This window comes from Perna viridis, chromosome 5 (genome assembly GCF_037379345.1).
Source record: "Perna viridis isolate PV_CMFRI_1.1 ecotype Kerala chromosome 5, ASM3737934v1, whole genome shotgun sequence".
Lineage (NCBI taxonomy): Eukaryota > Metazoa > Mollusca > Bivalvia > Mytilida > Mytilidae > Perna > Perna viridis.
The window spans coordinates 25,863,888-25,882,650 of record NC_142449.1 but is presented as its reverse complement, the minus strand read 5'-3'; the positions used below and the strand labels follow the sequence as shown (position 1 = coordinate 25,882,650).

General features: G+C 32.7%; 2 protein-coding genes across 4 annotated transcripts in view; one reads left to right on the top strand and one right to left on the bottom strand.

Annotated features, from left to right (window-relative positions):
- The window catches only part of LOC148616842 (ATP-dependent RNA helicase DDX1-like), a 206,856-nt gene extending 202,152 nt beyond the window's left edge, over nt 1-4,704 (bottom strand). The window contains exons 1-3 of the mRNA XM_088583957.1: nt 4,655-4,704; nt 2,885-2,936; nt 1,918-1,981 (exon numbers count right to left, since the gene is read on the bottom strand). Of these exons, the coding sequence (XP_088440083.1) occupies nt 1,918-1,981; nt 2,885-2,936; nt 4,655-4,670 (132 nt within the window). The 5' untranslated portion in view covers nt 4,671-4,704. The remainder of the gene's footprint in view (nt 1-1,917; nt 1,982-2,884; nt 2,937-4,654) is intronic.
- Nucleotides 4,705-4,878: 174 nt separating this feature from the next.
- LOC148616841 (dihydroorotate dehydrogenase (quinone), mitochondrial-like) lies at nt 4,879-16,161 on the top strand. Of its 3 annotated transcripts, none has more exons than XM_088583958.1 (10): nt 4,879-5,000; nt 5,713-5,922; nt 6,291-6,490; nt 7,489-7,565; nt 9,370-9,471; nt 10,817-11,004; nt 11,702-11,818; nt 12,264-12,417; nt 12,985-13,144; nt 15,983-16,161. In XM_088583958.1, the coding sequence occupies exons 1-10, from the start codon at nt 4,965-4,967 to the stop codon at nt 16,038-16,040; spliced, it is 1,302 nt and encodes a 433-aa protein (XP_088440084.1). In that variant the 5' UTR covers nt 4,879-4,964; the 3' UTR covers nt 16,041-16,161. The 3 variants fall into 3 exon arrangements, with proteins under 3 accessions (XP_088440084.1, XP_088440085.1, XP_088440086.1); XM_088583959.1 differs by lacking the exon at nt 15,983-16,161 and adding an exon at nt 13,786-13,921; XM_088583960.1 differs by lacking the exon at nt 9,370-9,471.
- Nucleotides 16,162-18,763: the final 2,602 nt, after the last annotated feature.

The following is an 18,763-nucleotide window of genomic DNA, read 5'->3' as shown; positions in this document are numbered from 1 at the left end:
TTGGAATCAAAGGTTTTAGCAGACAAAAAACTATGGAAAGACTTACGTTTACATGTACGTAAATTACAGTTACCGGTATGTAGGAAGCAGTGTAATGTTATTCACCATACACTGAAGGGAGCAAATTATAATACAAATTACAATAATATATCATTGTGTATTAAACTTAATATAAAATTTTATGTTTTTCATTGGTTAACACAGATTATTATTCTGGTATACCTCCTTCCTTAACATAAATACCACCCTTCTGTCAAGAAAACCATCCACTCCAACTGTACATTTTTACTTACCCTTTCCATTATGTTGACTGCTTTTTTAAACTTTGGTTCAAAAACAAAAACAGTTAGAACTAGGAATACTGTGAGCAAGCTCACAAATAGAATACCCTACTTCAAAAAATGGAGTTACACATGGCCTTTGAGCTAAATTATCTCCCTACGCAACCCTCTTCCAGTTAATATATTCATTCATGCATATCTACATAGGATGCCCAAACTTCATATAAAAATTTCATCAAAATCCCAAGACCGGTTTTGGAGAGGGATGCGCTGATGTTTTAACATGTAAAACATTCTAGATGGATTATCTTGCTTTAGATTCCTCCAACAGTAACTATTTTCCTTCATGCACATCTTCAAATGATAGATGCCTTACCTTTCTGTAAAATTACATGAAAATCCCTTGAGCAGATTAGGACAAGCTGCACTGAAAAAGGTTTTAACACCTAAAAATCTGAAATTGGATCATCTCCCTACTGAATCATCCAAAAATAATATATTCCTCAATGCACATCTACATATAATACCCTAACTTCCTTTAAAATTTCATCAAAATCCTTGCGCAGTTTAGGAGGAGTTGCACTGAGAAGAAATGTGGACAGACGGACAGACAGATGGGATGATTGCTATACATCCCAAACTTTGGTTGCGGGGGTATAAAAATTTATTTTGCAAACGTAAATAAATAAAATATCAATAATTTATAGGCAAATAAGAATACAAAAGAAACACAGTGAATTTCACAAAGAGGAGTGAAAATGTCTCATCGGTTTTGGTGTTACATCACAGCATGCCATCTTTGGAAACTTAAGATACGTTTTTATCATCACCACAAGTGATCAGAAAGAGTAATCACGGGAACCAAGATTCTAGTGGAATCAAAAGAATGTAATCCAGTGACAAAGACCAGACATGGAAAACAGACACATCCAACAAAGGACATAAAAAAAAAACAAAATAATACATACTAAGTAACAAAAGTAACTAAATGAGCAACTGTCTTCTCATAGAAGGTCAAGTCCATGGTAGCCGAAAAGGAAAAGTATGACAGGTTTACAAATCAGTTCTCATGGTGCAGATGGATACACATTAACGTTCCAAAAACAAATTGAGTACAGAATCTAGGTGTTAGTAAATTTTGTAAATGTTCATGTATTGTGTGAAATTTTTATACATAAATATTTAGGGGTCCATTTTGTCTTGTCCTACTTTACAATCCCACTTAGTTTCAAAAAATGAAATGTATAAAAATTAAAATATTTCAAGATCAAATTAACTATAAATCACTGCAAAATTGTTTATTTAACATGTGGAGTGATTTAAAAAAATTTTTTTTTTTTAATTTCTCTTTTATACATGCATATTTATGTATTCATAATAACAGAAACACCGATAAAAATCTTGATTCCTTTGTCCTTTTAGTTTCATAAATTCATATGTTTAAGTAATACCATGCATTGCTAATTTTTTGTAATGAAAGAATTTAAGTTTAACAACAAAATACTCCAATCTATCTTCTTCAGACAAAATGAATCATTCTTACTACAGATAAATGGTAATGAGAACACTGATTCTTTTCTACAAACAATTTTAATTTAAAAACAACATCTCATGGGTATAGCTCACACAGACTTACCATCAAAACATCACCGCCACCTAAAATCATGGGTATAGCTTCAGCTTGTACATCAGTAGGGAGACTGAAATAAAGCACATACATGTAATAGTAAAATAATGTTGGTCAATGAAGTCTACAGTAAGATGCTCATACTTTTGCAGTTCAAGACTTCACTATTTTCACTTCAATTATTCTAAATTCATGTTTCAAATGGATTTCTTTGGCCTATATTAAGTCACATATCAAACTGAATGGTAGGTACCAAAAAGATAGATTTTTCTCATTTCTTTTTATTAAAGATTATATTCGGGTACAGACAACCAAAAGTTCAGCTTTCTAAGATTAACAAAGAAATTTCCAACATTTTCTAAATTTTACAGTCAAACAGTCAACATTTTAACTTTTCAGTCTTTAAACAAACTACAAGGGATAGAACATTAATAAGTAAAAACTAAAGCCAGTCTTTTCCAAAAAGATTAGTTGGTTTGGGGAAAGAAAAAATGCTCTAGTGATAACTGATACTTCCACAATCCCTATTTTTGAAAGGTACATTTTATATGCAATATGCACCATAATCAATCTTGACCAGTATTTTATAGTCTATAAAATAACATTGTGTGAAAATTTGAAAAGATTTGGTCATGTGAGTTTTGTTATATTGTGACTTGATTAATAATGATTGAAGAACATAATGCATCACTTGGAAGTTCAACTTGTGTTTGGACATTTATATTTTAATACTTCATAAGTACATTAGCCCATTAAAGATTGTTGATGTCTAATATTTCCTTTGTGCTTTAAATAACTTTTTGATTCATGCAAAAGGGGAGGATGGTAACCACAGGAACGAATATCTTCTTTCTGCTATTAAGAATTTAAGATACAACTTCAATAATTTTATTGTTGAGATTGAAGTCTCAATGACATACATTTTAATATTTTCTCCACCATTTTTTTTTATTACACGCTACAGATACAAACATACCTCCAATCCATTTCTTCAACTGCCTGGCCTATTTCAGGCATTACACCCATTTCTAAACAAAATAGAAAACATTAAAAATGAAAAGCACATACATTTTTTGTTTGTTAAATTTATTTGTAAAACTTGACTGTTTCAGTATGATATCTCCAAACATTGCATATGAAGGTGAGCAGAATTATAATCACATGAAAATCTGTCAAATTATATTTTTAATGGGATTTTCCAAAATCCTGGCAGGAACAAACAAAAGAAATTACAATTTCCAAACAAAATAACTCTCACAATATTACTTGATCATCATACAAATGTAGGTTTTGGAACATATCGAAAATTCATGCACAGGCAATTGTCTCAGAAAAAAATTGACCCCAATACACATATATGTCTATCTTTTCTGAGACACGTGTCTGTGGAATTATGATAGCGATCTTAATTGTTATTTTGAAGAAATAAACATTTACATCAGGAAAAAAAACTCCTAATATATCACATTGTAGTTGGTTATCATTGGTTTTTAAACATATCCAAGAGCTTCATGATAACTAGATCAATTTATATTTTGAAGAAATTATAATTTCCAAGATAGATTATTCCCACAATATTAACTAGTTATCATTGAATTTCTATTTTGTCCAAAAAATTGATTTTATACATGTAGGTGTGAAAGTGCATATAAGGTGACACAAAGCTGCATTGTACATTTTGTATACAAAATTATGGCAAAGGAATAATATTGATAATCATCCCTGTGACTATTATCAAGAAAAACCTATTCACCTGATACAATTTATTATGTATTTATTACAATCTATTTTACAGATTTGTCTAGCTATTTCAATTGTAAAAGCTGCATGTGTAAATGTGAAATTGTTTTTTTAAAGGATTACTTAAGTCTGTACATGATTAGGAAATCTTCAAGCTTTGTACACTGACTAACACTAGGTGACCACCACTGACCAGAGAATAAGACTAAAATATCTTTTAAACTTTTTCCCCGCTTTGTAACAGGATGGCCAACCTACATGTACATGTACAGGTATGTTGTAGACTTGTAGTAGACTTAAGTAGCTACATAATGGACATGGCTAATGGATGAATTCTTTACCCAAATGGGTTTGATACTGGCCTGTCACAGAGTAGCCTAGGATTTGATCCTCAGTATCAGTGGGAATCCGATGTCATGATTTTAACAGGAGATTCATGCTCTCCATTTTGGATTGACACCCAACTAAAATTCACTGGGTTGGGATTGCTGTAAATCGGCTAAGTAATGGTGTGAAGAATTGTTAATGACTAGAATACGTTCGAAAAGAGGAAAGAGTAGCAGCTTGGACTGCCTTACTGTAAGAAGGAGAAAGTAGATTTAAATAGCCGGTTAACAGACTTGGCTAAAGAATTAATACTGCTGGTCTATCACCTGCACCTCCCAAAATCCTCAAGAGTATATAGCACTCAGTAAAACCAGTAGGTCAATGACAAGTTACATATACGTTTCTTAGGGAAGGAAAATGAAACAAATTATAACGGAAAGGAACAATAAATGAATTTAAAACAAAGATTTGTTAAATTTCATAAGTAAACCCTGGGCGCAGACATCTTGAAAAATTAAATGCTTCGTCGGCAACATTAAAGTTTTGATTATTCCTATTCATTCAATTGTTTCATTATAAAGTTGTTAATTACTGATTGCTAGGTGGGTAGTGAGTTATAAAATAAAGAAAAACAGGCTAAAAACAAACCAAAAATTAAATATAAAGCAATATTCCAAACCTTCAAAAGCTGTCATGCTGGCTAGTCAGACAAGTAAAGCCAATTTCGCGGAATTTTAGTTGCGTATATCAGAGATCATAATTTTTTTTTTAAAATCATATCAATTTTTATTCTTTTTTAAGTTTTGTTTTGAATAATGATGGTTGATAAGTCTAATAAATAATCATTTATCTGAAAGTATTTCACAATTTTATATTTTCTTTTTCTTTTAAATAGGAATTATTAGTTTCGTATCCTCAGCTTATAACATAGTCAACCTTGGCTTGATCGTCTAAATTATTTACAGCATCTTTTGAAAGATTGTCCTAGCATGAGCTGTGGAGTAAAGCAAGGAGCAAGTAACTGGGTAATTAGTGAAACACATATAATGCAATGACATTCACGTCTTTCGTTGCAAAACTCCTGACAGAGTCCTGTCCTATGAACTGATGAAGTTCGTATGTATTGTATGGTTATATTGAGTTATGCACACAATTAGTGTAACAAAACTCAATATACTCTTCAAAATCCCATCACATTTCAAATACCTAATCTCCTTGGGGATTCAGTGTCTGGGGCTGTTTTCTGATTTGGCCTCCCACTGTGGGCGGCTATACCAGAAAACAGCCTCAAACACTGAATCCCAAAAGGGATTATTGCAGGTCCAGTGTCAGATAAGGGTTCTGTGCTTGAAGTTGAAATATATATATTTTTTACCACCACCGAATTAAAAAATATCTTCAGTGCCAAATGCCAAAAGGAATTATGTACTAGTGCAGCTAATCATAATGATCAAGCATGGTATATTGTATTTAACTGTGAGATTGAAGACATACCTATAGGAAGCCACTCCTCGCTTTTCCCTGCTCAAGACAGGACAAGAGTCAATATACATGTACATGTACCAAATTGATAATATCCATTATTGAACTATTAGCTGAAATAATCTGTCACTAGCAGAAAAATGATGCATTGTGTGCTAAAATAATAAGTTTTACTGAAGGAAACATTCCTTACCACCTTTTTTTATTTTATGGTGGACCTTATTTGAATTAATGATATATGCTTTTAAATTCCAGAAACTTATTAAAGATGCTGCCATTATAGTAGTAGGAGGGACCACCATGTTTACTGGAATACAGCTCTATGAAGGAAATGAAAAGTTCTACAGGCAGTTTGTTATGCCATGTTTCCGTGTGTTTGATGCAGAGACTTCACACAGACTGGCTGTTAAGGCAGCAAAATATAAACTAGTTCCTAAACCAAAGAAACCTCCACATCCAGTTCTGGTTAGTGTCAATGATACTATTGATGAACATGCATGTGTACTGTATGATTGGATAAATGTTTGTTGAATATAGAATATAACATTTCTCAAATTCAAAGATTGTAGTCAACTGACATTCCATAACTGACAATCCACAACATTTGAATTAGATATTTTCAATGTGGATACAGTCTATAGGCTTAATTCACTTTTCATGTTTGAATGAAAAATTTTAATAATCATTTCTGAAACAAAGTCTTTGGATACTAATTTTCTATAAGCTCAGAAAATTTGCATCAAGTATTTATGGAATACATCATTGAATGCAGAAAGTTTTGAAGCATTTATGTACTATAAATTATTTGGAACATTTATGTTTCTTTATTGCAGGCATCACACATATTCAATAAAGACTTTCCAACACCACTAGGGTTAGCTGCTGGTTTTGATAAAGATGGAGAAGCAGTGGATGGAATGCTTAAAATGGGATTTAGTTTTGTTGAAGTGGGAAGTGTAACACCAAATCCCCAACCTGGAAATGAAAAGCCAAGAGTATTCAGATTAACAGACGATCAAGCTGTTATAAATAGGTACAACAATAAAAAAAAGGTTGTTTTTTTGTAATCTTTTACACAGTGTGCAGTTTGTGGTTCGAGATCTGTTGTTGTTTTTTCTGATATGTCAAACTTATAACGGGTAACCATCCTCTGCTTTTCTAAAAACACCCGCTGAGTTGCTCATAAAAAGTCAAGTCCAGGGTATACAAACGAGGAAAGGAAAACTATGACCCGTTGAATAAATCAGTTTTCATGGTGCAGATGGATACACCATAACAATCCTTTCATGGTGCAGATGAATACACCATAACAATCCATGGTTCCATCTGTACCATACTACTGTGGCATATATTCTTCCTGTCCTAACTATTTTTACATTGGTCTCACTAACCACTTCTAACTTTTCCATTACTTTACATGTTAAAAATGTAATTTTCAAAGTTTCACTGTCAATTCCCAGGACAAATGACATCTTAAAGTTGCAAATCATTGCAAAGCTGGGAAAATAAGGTTTTTAAATTTCATTATGCTAATGGTACAATGATTCACAAAATTTACTTGAATAAATAATACTGAAAATCCACATTTTTACCTTTTCTGCTAACTGACAACATGGAGGCAAATTACTCACACATTTAAACAATATTCATTCACTTTTGTAGTAAATTACATATATGGTTTTAAAGTACACATTCTCAGCTTTATTTTGACTTCTTTTCATCAGAATACACACAAATAATGCACTTACAATGCATAGGTCTAGGTTCAGTGTGTTTTTGGTACTACATAGGGGGGTGGCCATTTGACCCGGAAGTGCTTAGTGAGACCATGGGTTATACGATGGTGCTTTTGTTGTTATCTGTTCCTTTTTATAATGACATAAGAATCATGCCAGGAATCTTATGGATACAAAAAAAATGCTTAAAAAATGTATGATCAAGGGAGATAAATCTTACTTTTAGAGCTTATTCTATCATAACTTTTAACTCCAATATCTTTTACTTTAATATTTTAAATTATTTTGATAATAGGTATGGTTTTAATAGTGAAGGCCATGACAAAGTCTATGATAGATTGAAATACAGAGAAGTGGAACCACCTATCCTTGGTAAATACATCTGTTAATCAATGAAGTTTTATACTAATGGTTTAGAGTTCTTACTAGTTATAGGACCATCAAGCTAATTTTTTGTCCCAGCTTCAGATATATGAATTTCACTGCTGCCAAATTCTATGTTTTGTGTACATTCATCTAAAAATTATGTCAGCTAAATCAAGAAACCTTCAATTTATTAGAATATCCTCCAATAATTAGAAACTCATGATGCAGCTTCAGCATGATGGGTTGATAATCTTTTGTCCTGGTCACACAAACAATTTCTGTCTAACTGTCTGGCTGGATATTTATGTTCTATAAATACATATTTTTCTGATTGAAAATTCTGCAGTATCAGTTAATAAATCACAAATAAACATCATTAGATTTTTGATTAAGTGTCGGTCTTTATTAAAGACAGTGGATGATCCTTTGTACAAATAACCCACCATTTTGAAAGTTTAATTTGACAATTTGCATCTTCAGAATCAAGGAAAAAAGACAAGATTTTCCATATCACTTTGGTAAATTGAGTTATAATTTCATTGAAAATGAACTTTTTAAGGGCAGATTAACACAGTCAAAAATCTTATTTTTCTAACACTCTATTGAAATCCAGTGAAGTGGTCTTTTTAAATAGAAAAAATCATCCTTGAGTGAAATTATATTGTCAGATTGTTGGGTTTTGAGCATGCATGTTTCTGGTTCTGGGTTTCAGATTGCTGGATTTTTGGTTTTTCCCACATTACCTGATTCTTACTAAAATTTACACTTAATGATATAATTTGTTTCCTTCTTATTTTTTAAGTATAAGTGAAAATGTTTTCTTTTTTATTAAAACGAAACAAATTAAATATAGTTCTAGTTGTTAGTTGTATAGAGAAAGGTTATGTGATACAGAAATTCATTGAATGAAAATATGACAACAGATTTTATTTTCTATGGGCTCACTTGTAAGTTTGATTGATTCAGAAAATGATCCGAACCATGCTCAGATCAATGTTTGGACCATGACTGTTACCAACAATGGTCAGGCATGAATGTTGTAGTTACAAAGAAGTCAAGACTTACTTTGATATTTTTTGTTGGTACGGGTTTATACTTGGATTTTAAGGAACAATCAGTTCAATTTTAATCATACCTACCAATCATTGAAAAAAATGATGTGATGGGTCATCACCCTGAAGCCAATTCATGTATTCCTTGAATTACTAGAGAAGTAATATCTGTAAACCCATACAGGTTGGAAATCAACAAGAAATCTTATCTTTCTTTCTCTGGTTTCTGTTTTAACTTAACACTGTGAAAGTACTTTTACTCGTGGATACCATTTTCTTATGGTTTAAGGGAAAAATTATTAGTCAATGGATTCCTGTATTTGTGGATTTGACAATTCTATCATACAAACAGATGGGAAGTTTCCTATTCATTTGGGAACCAAATTTTATGGTTTACAAAATCCACGAAAATTGGTACCCCACAAACAATAATACTTTCACAGTACATGCATATTTAAATAGCAAATTGTGTTGGTTTGATGGATAGCATTTAGACAGGTGGGCCACTTTAAGTGTGACATACAGAAATGTTCTTTGGCACATCATTTTCTAAGATGAAGACATTGGTGTGCAAAAATTGTGACCCTACTTTGGCCATAACTGATGGTGGGTGAACAGTCAGACATTTGTTGAGTGTGACCAACCAAAACTGATTCAGTTGACAGTTGTTAAATATTAAAATCAAAAGTTAATAAAATCTGACTGGTGATACTAAATACCAAGCTTCACTATATATAAAGTATAACAATGTATTGCAGAGGCAATGCCACACTTTCCTCAAATGAATGAAGAAAGGAACATGTTAAATATAAATTTATGGACAGAAACTGAAACAACTGATGATACTAGATTGAAAAAAGGTATCAGTGTTTTTGTTTGTTTTAGGCCTTTGGGTCAGTGGGCCATTTCCTGGATATTGTAATTTATAGATCTGTCATGTGATTTTCATAACACCGGAATAGAAAATGAGGTCTCTTTAATCATGTGATTACAAAATAAATCATTTTATGCATTGAATGCTTTCCAAAGTTAAAAAATATATTTCATTATATAGGGTACAGTGGGTTGTAATTTTTAGTAGAAGCTTGTGTAAGTTGGGCTTGAAAATAAAAAAAAAAAGCCTAGATGGCAACGTAATAATTTTAAGTTGTCACATGATCAATGTTATTTAAAGTAGACCTGTGACAGGACTAGGAAATGACCTATTGCTAAACCATTTCTGAAGATGTGTTTTGTTTTTCTCTTGTTTTTTTTTTAATTTTGTTTTTGATTTTGTTTGCGTATTAAGTCTTATCTTTTTTTAAATTCCTGTGAGTAAGGAAAGGTTATATACTGCTCTTCATCCATGGCAATTTCATAATTTCTTCGTACCATCAGGCCTGATAGTGTAATTTGATAAGAATAATCTTCTGTGCATGTGTTTTTCACATTTGGTAAAATTTCAAGTTTTTTTTCCTTCAGCAAATTTATGCTTTTTTCAATGGTGTTAATGGTTTCTATCTGTTACTTATGTTAATGTTATTCGCAAAAAGTTAATTCTTTTGTCAGAAATGGAGGTTGGGTGAGTGCATACCATATCTAACCTTGAACTCTCACAGAATTGAATTGTATTGGGTATGAATATGAAGGTCATAAACTGATCTAAATTAAATGTGTTAAACTAGAGTTCCCTTACAGGTCAAGAAGAGGGATTAGCTTTAATCAAAATTGTTATTTGGGGTGGGAACATTATTTGGCGCAAAATTTTAACAATAGAGTTCACAATGATTTTGGCTGCAGATGTTTTGATCCTTTTATGATAATATACAAACATTAGGATGAATTAACTGATTTATTCAACAGGTCATAGTTTTCCTTTCCTCGTTTGTCTACCCCAGACTTGACTTTTTATGATCTACTCGGCGGGTGTTTCTAGAAAAGCAGAGGACGATTACCCTACCGGTGCACCTGGTCCATGCTCCCAGTCTTTAGTGGAGTCCGAGTTGCTCATTTACTTTTGTTACTTTTTATGTATGATTTTAGTTACTTTATGTTCTTTGTTGTGTATGTCTGTTTTCCATGTCTGGTCTTTGTACCTGGATTACATTCTTTTGATTATCGCTATAACCTTGGTTCCCTTGATTACTCTTACAACATTTTTAAAAATGGTGAAGTCTCAGTGAACTTTTGCTACAAGAAACGGTTAATTGTTTCTTTTTATTTCAGTTCCAGGTATCATGGGTGTTAATTTGGGTAAAAATAAGACATCGTCACATCCAGTAGAAGATTACGTACAAGGCGTGAAAAAGTTTGGTAAATTGGCCGATTACTTAGTTATTAATGTATCTAGTCCTAATACACCAGGTTTACGAGCAATGCAGGGAAAGGATATGCTTGATCAATTATTAGAGAAAGTAAGTATTACACGAGGAACAAGTTTCATGTTAACGTTTCTCCTTGAATGTCTTGAAAGATTTATTTAATGAATATTAAGTTAAGAACAGAGAAAAATTGTTTTGTCATTGTTTAAGCCTTTCTTTGCTCTAATTTTATACTTAAAAAGTTTTGTTATTTTTTTTATTGAGGTATGTTATTTTGTATTGTACAACTTTTGTAAATTTTTTATATGCCCACAAACGAATTTTGCAGACTTATAATGGTATCATCCCGTTGTCATCATTGTTGTTGTTGGCATCAGTTAACTTTTGTTTATTTACGAGAAACTGAGTAAAACTTATCTGATCTTTTTAAAATTATAACACTTTGTTTCTAGGGATATGTTGGACAGCTCTATTGTATTTGGAAGTTTTTGTTTTTATTAAGGAATGAGAACTTATTCTTCATTGAGAATTAAAAATATTGTGGAAGAATAGTTGGGACACTCTTGATGCTTTTTTATTTGTATTTCAAACAATGTGTGGTTGTTTCCTGGCCAATTCCCAACTTGATTTTATTTACTAAAGCAGCATACATGCATTTTGAACATTTGTTCAAGAATATTGTGTTTTGCTAGCCCTGCTATAAAAATGTCAATACTTTAAGGTTGTTATTCATAACTATAAATTTTGACATACAATGTACTAATAATAATCTTCAAACCAATTCATGAAGGTTTTAGATGAACGAGACAGTATCCAGGGGAAGAAACCTCCATTATTGATAAAAATAGCTCCAGATTTATCAGAACAAGACAAAAAAGATATAGCAGAAGTAGTATTAAAAAGACAGGTATGAGTAACTGTATTTTATTATAGCATTTTTACAATGCACTGTCTACTATTTTTATTTGCGTCAGCAATTGTGAAAGTAGTTTTAGTAGCTGCTAGACTCTGTTCATCAGTCAGTCTGTTTGACTGTCACGGTTAGGGTAATGTACATTGTATAATCTGTAACTCAAAAAGTATTTTATCTATACTATTAAATTTATATTTTTTCCCCTCATTTTTAGCATGTAGAACTTAACCATTTTTATTTCACTTTATGTTGTGTACATAACATACTTTGTGTATCTGTATAAACTAAAAAAGTGTTAAATCAATAATATTCAAACTTTGCATGGTGTTCATGTACAAGTTACATAATTGCACTTCCGATTATGGAGAAATTTTATACACTTAATTTAAGATGCTAGATTTATACCTTATTTTTTATTCGTTATTTTAATTTTTTGCAGGAATCTCTTGGTGGATTAATAATCAGCAATACAACAGTCAGTCGGCCAGACACATTACAAAGTTCCTGTAAAACAGAAACCGGAGGGCTTAGTGGGGAGCCTTTAAAAGATCTGGCAACTAAAACTATATCCGATATGTACAGTTTAACGAATGGTGAGCAATAGCATTTAGGTGGTAATTTTGGCCATTAGTCTGAAAAAAGCCATAATTAATTCTGCTGAATATTTACTGTAGTCTTCAGTGCTCAATGCACAAATTAACATCTGCAAAAATTAGACCCCAACATATTTTGTATACCTTTTTGACTCACCAACATATTTTGTATACCTTTGCCTCACCAACATATTTTGTATACCTTTTTGACTCACCAACATATTTTGTATACCTTTTTGACTCAAAATCACAAAATTTTACATCTGCCAAAACAATTCGCCATTTGGTGCTATTTCTGTAATGTACAAATTAACTAATGGTGAGCAATACTATACCTGATATGCCAAGTTTAATACCAACTTAAATATCAGTGAGCAGTACTACATCTGATATGCCCATACTGCTATCCTTTCAAGACTTTATTTAAAGTCATAATCTTTTACCTTGTATGTATGATTATAGTTACTTCATGTTCTTTGTTGTGTATGTCTGTTTTTCATGTCTGGTCTTTGTTCCTGGATTGCATTCTTTTGATTAACACTAGAATCTTGGTTCCCCTTTTAACAGGTAGAGTACCTATAATAGGTGTTGGTGGTATAAGTAGTGGAGAAGATGCCTACAAAAAAATAAAAGCTGGTGCCAGTCTAATACAACTGTATACAGCATTAATATACAGAGGACCTCCAGTTATTAGTAAAATTAACACAGAATTAGCTGAATTACTTTTGTAAGTTTATACTGTTGTAGTAGTGTGAAATATTGCAGTACTTCAAATTGATTTGAATATCATTCTGTTAAATTGTGATTTACCTTAAGGAGGTAGACCTAGGATAAGGGACACAACTCTTAAAAATCATTGGACCATTTGTATTCAGTATTTTGCCAGCACTCCACAGTTTAGTTTAGTTTCGCACTTTTGGCTAGGGATGAAAAATGACATAAATGGAAACCGGTGGTTGCTATAGTGATTAAAAATGAAGAATCTATTGTTGATAAAACATTTTCTGAAAAAGGGAGACTTTTAAAAGTATTTTGCAATGTTTTATATATTTTCAATGTTGAAGGGGATTTTTTTCAATTACAATTTGACTTCATTGTGAAAGTGAAAGTAAGTCAATTTTTCACCATGCTAAATTTAATGAGTGGATTACAAAGTGAAATAGTTCAAAATCTAACCGGCGATGCCCATATGAGGAAGGGGTTTTCGAAGGAAAAAGTTTGAACAGTTTCAGGGGATGAAATAAAAATTTCAGATATTTTGCGGGAAATTTGATATTTTTAAACCTGATTTTATGAACTTTTTTGAAAATGCATATTTTTGCATGGTTTCTATGGTAACCCTATATGCTGTGGGTAATTTTTTTACAGAAAATTTTTACTGCATCCTGAAGGCCTTGGCTTGAGCTATTTCTAGATATATAGATTTACAGATGCTTGACAATTTTTTAAAGTGATAAATGTTACAAATCATCAGATTACAAGACCAAAATTAGGCAGTTCTACAATACTGTGGAGTGCTGGCTTTACATCAATGTCATGTACGCATTAAAGTAACTTAGATTGATTTCATTCTGTGTCAAATGAAAGCTTGTTAGGCTTTGGTGAAATTGAATATGATACATACATATCAATGACTTCATGAGTTATTTCCCTTACCCTAGGTCTACCTCCTTAATTTTACTTTCAAGTATAAAATGTTGGTTTTACAAACTGCTAAGTTGCTAGTGTGTCTGCTTATTGTACAATAATTGATTAAAGTTACTTGTGTATGCAGGTATCTTTAATTTTGACATGTTTCTCCAAAAAGGTTTTGCATGAAAACTAACTTTTCCACAACAGAAATTTACCTGTCAAATTACAAATAACTTATCCATGGCAAATATTCCCTGGCGAGAGGAAATGGTATATGGAATTTCAGAAGCCCTATCTTCAGACATTTGTGATTTCAGTAGGAGTCACATGAAATCTTTTTGTAAAAGTATACATTAAGTTTAAAAAATGATGTTTGGACATTGTTTGTTTGTTGGGGTTTAACGTCCGAGCAGCAATATTTCAGCTATATTCAGACAATGAACATGAAATGGATGATAAAATGAACATGAAATGAAAAAAAAGGATGGGACACAAGGATAATAGGGTCGACAAATTTTGATTGCCACTGAAAAAAGGGGGGATGGGTAAGGTCGTGCTATTAGCCTCCTGTGGCGGAGCGCAAAGGTTCCTACTCCTATTGAATACCACAGCAGGATTCTTTAACGTGCAAGGAACGTGGCATCTTTTCCAACATGGTGCACCACTATGGTTTGCGGTCAGGTTTTCCGTATTATAGCCCGACAACCCCACCATGTAACACGCCAGGGGTACCCCATTCCACCACCTGGGGCACACATCCCAGTTGCTCTGTGGGCAGAGAGCCTAGCCCCCGGCTAGGTTTCTGAGCACTATTTAGTCGCCTTTTACGACAAGCTTAGCGCTGCTGCAGGCCTATTCTTTCAACACTCGGACCTGCACAGGGCTGTTTGGACATTGAAATACAGTACTGAGCATTTTGATAAAGAATATGTAAGATGATGTTATTCGAAGTGTGTAAATACCTCTTTGGTTAAAATTATGTATGTTTAAAAAATCAAGATGAACAATTGGTAAAATCCAGAAAAGGCTAGAGTAAAAAAAAGTTGATCAGTAATGATTCTAAAAGAAATCTGGGACAGAAAACTAGATTCTTGTACCCAATAGAAATCAAAAGGTTGCTTTTTACTGCTAATTCTGTCCCTCTACACACATCTATTAAAAAACTTGTGGACAGCTTCACAGGCCTACCAGATTTTGATATATCGTATGTTTATTCTTTTTTAAAGTGAAGGTCTGAATAAACAAACTGCAGATAAGTTGTAGAGTTATTTCCTTTAAGATGTACTTCTACCCAGGGATATTTTCAATATTTCTAAGCTTTTACACAGCTGTTCCATGAAATGATATGAGGTACCTGGGAAGGTCACTTTTTCACCAGCCCCGTGCAGGTCCGGGTGTCGAAAGAATAGGCCTGCAGCAGCGCTAAGCTTGTCGTAAAAGGCGACTAAATAGTGCTCAGAATTCTAGCCGGGGGCTAGGGCGCTTTGCCCACAGAGCAACTGGGATGTGTGCCCCAGGTGGTGGAATGGGGTACCCCTGGCGTGTTACATGCTGGGGTTGTCAGGCTATAATACGGAAAACTTGACCGCAAATCATAGTGGTGCACCGTGTTGGGAAAAATGCTACGTTCCTTGCACGTTAAAGAACCCTACTGTGGTATTCTCCCGGAGTAGGAACCATAGGGCTCCGCCACAGGAGGCTAAATTGCCCAATCCTACCCATCTCTCCCTATTTCCAGTGGCAATCAAAATTTGTCGACCCCATTGTCCTTGTGTCCCATCCCTTTTTCATTTCATCATCATTTGATGTTCATTTTATCATCAATTTCATGTTCATCGTCTGAATATAGCTGAAATATTGCTGCTCGGACGTTAAACCCCAACAATTATTATGTTTCTAATAGCTGTGTAATCTGTGTTCTTATTTATTACAGAAATGATGGCTATAGTAGTTTAACACAGGCTGTTGGTGCTGATCTAAAGAAGTCATGACAAAGGCCAAAGGTGAATAATTAGGGCATTAGATAATATTGCTGGACAGTAATATAATGGTCATGTTGTCAATTTTGAATGATTTTGTACATTAATGTAGATAAAATATGGAAAAAACTTATCAATGTCTTCTTTTTCCTGACTTTCCACAATAGAAGCTTGCTTAAGAAAATACGTTTCTTGTTTATAAAGCCTTTAAGAGCTGTTCCATTAAAACATATCAGTTACTTTGGGTAGAACTTTTTTACCAGGGGACTCACTCATAGAAACAGTCTAATTTATTCAATTTGTCAAAAGTTATGAAAGTATTTAATTAAAGAATGCACCTTCCCCCAGTACATTTTCATCAAACAGCCCTGAATATGTCTAATGTCATAACCATGCACCCCCTCCCATTCATCAACTTCATGATGATTTTTAGGTACCTTTATACCTCCCATTACCTCATCATTTTATCTCCAAAGAATATTCTAGGATCCTTTTCCAGTATAAACCTATATTTGTACTCCACTGGGTCAAAAAGCCAAGATTTTTTCTGACTCAATTATCTGATGGTCTAAGCCTTCCTTGGACAGTATAGATACCTAAATGTGTGAACAAGCTCAACACATTTAGGTATCATTATTTAGCCCAATGACTCAGCTTTACAATGGTACCAAGAATGTTGTGGTAACTCTTGGGGTTATGTGGTAAAGTGAAAAAAATGTACCCCTACCCCACTGAAAAATTGTTAAAATTGACATATTTTTCCATGTCAAAACCCCTAGAGTATTTATGCTTCAGTAAAAAATGGCTTATTTGGTATTTTCTGTTTAGTATTATCACAATTAATACTTCTGGAGTTTTTTTGATGAATTTTGGGGATTTTCGATTTATCAAAAAAGGGAATTTTCGATTTTTTCGTAAAAAGTCGCATAAGTTCAATTCTATGAGCTTTTGCTCAACTAAAACGTCTCAAATTTGGTATCATTCGATAGATAATTCAATTTTGGACATGAATGAACCGCAAAAAATAATTTTCAAGAAATAATTTTCAAAAAAATGTTAAAAATACTACCCCTTACCCTTGAAAACTGGTCTCAGTATCAAACAGAGTTCTCATTCACAGCATACTGACACCGCAGAACTCATATTTTAGGCATTCATAATTAAGATAACGATGTACCAAACATATCTGATCAATTTTTCAGGCGCTTAGGTTTTCTTTTTTGTGATGACTAATACTATAAAATCGAAAAGGGGAATTTTTCAGAATTTCAGAATTCCTTCTATATCACACGTTGTTATCATTTTTTTGAGAATACCATAATTTAAACAAGATTGCTTGTGATACAGTACATTAATATATTGTCTTAACTTCCAAATGAGCCCAAGAAATAAATATTTTATTTTTTTCCAAGTCAAAATAGGTGAAAAATTGCCACTCCTACTCATGAAAAAAATACCTCAACATGAACAAAAATGTTAATTTTTGGCATATAATCTGTGTACATTAGTCATATTGAGCACTATTGTTTTAATTTTTGATGTATCCAACATATCTTCTTATTTCAGGTGTGTACTTTTCAGTTTCAATATGACAATAATGAGTTTTTCATAAAAAGAGGAATTTTCGGAATTTCATATTTCTTCCATTTTACCTAAAATAGGCAATTTTTTTTTCAAATACCGTACTCCAAACAAGCTTTTGTATTTTCAAATACAATTATATTGTGTCTTAGATTTCTAATGATCCCGAGTAGTGTAACATTTGAACTTTTTTCAAGTCCAGTTATGTGAAAAATTGCCACCCTACCCATGAAAAAAGTACCTCAACATGAACCCAAATGTTAATTTTTAGCATAAAAATGATTTTAAAAAAACAATTTTGGTTATTTCAGGCACGTATTTTTCAGTTTCAATATGACAATAATTAGTTTTTTTTAACAAAAAGGGAAATTTACGGAATTTCATATTTTCTTCCATTTCAACGGTACTTGGCAATTTTTTCAAGCCCCCTACTTCAAACAAGCTTTTGCATAAACACATCTATGTAGCATCTAATTTTTCTAATGAGCCAAGGCAATGCATAATTTAACATATTCCAAGCCATCTTACGCGAAAGAATAGTACCCCATACCCACTAAAATTTCTGTGAAAACCCACAATTCGTGTGTGGTATATTAACATTTTTAAATGGTGTTGGATACATGTATACCAATTATTCATCATAGTTGCTTCTTTGAAACCATATATGTATAAAAATAATGATAACAAACAAAATCAAATCATGTTAAAACTGATATTTTAAACAAAAATTATACAATTTACGTGCTAAAATACGTGATAATCTGTCTTCTTCAATTTCCCTTTTTTAATATTTTAACTCCGGGACAATTAAAGCATATTTGCTTGACAGTATGATTGATACAAGAAGTTCTCCATAATAAATGCCAGACAGACATTGTGCACAGTTCGTGTATGCTATAAACGTCATTTTCTTTCACTTTAGGGCAGATTTAAGTGGGTAGGGGTACGATTCTTTCGCCCAAATGGCCTGGAATACGTTTAATTGTGCATTGCCTTGGCTCTTTGGAAAGGTCAGATGCTACATGAATGTATTTGAATATGCAAAAGCTTGTTTGAAGCAGGGTACTTGAAACATAGATATATAAGACACAAGTAGCCAACATGTCTTTTTTACATCGATAATATGCTAAAAAACGAACCATTTTTGCTCATGT

Coding starts and splice junctions, on each gene's coding strand:
- LOC148616841 (XM_088583958.1), top strand. CDS start 4,965: ATGAGCTGTGGAGTAAAGCAAGGAGCAAGTAACTGG. Junction 6,491..7,488: donor GATCAAGCTGTTATAAATAG/GTACAACAATAA, acceptor TTTTGATAATAG/GTATGGTTTTAATAGTGAAG. Junction 9,472..10,816: donor TGATACTAGATTGAAAAAAG/GTATCAGTGTTT, acceptor TTTTTATTTCAG/TTCCAGGTATCATGGGTGTT.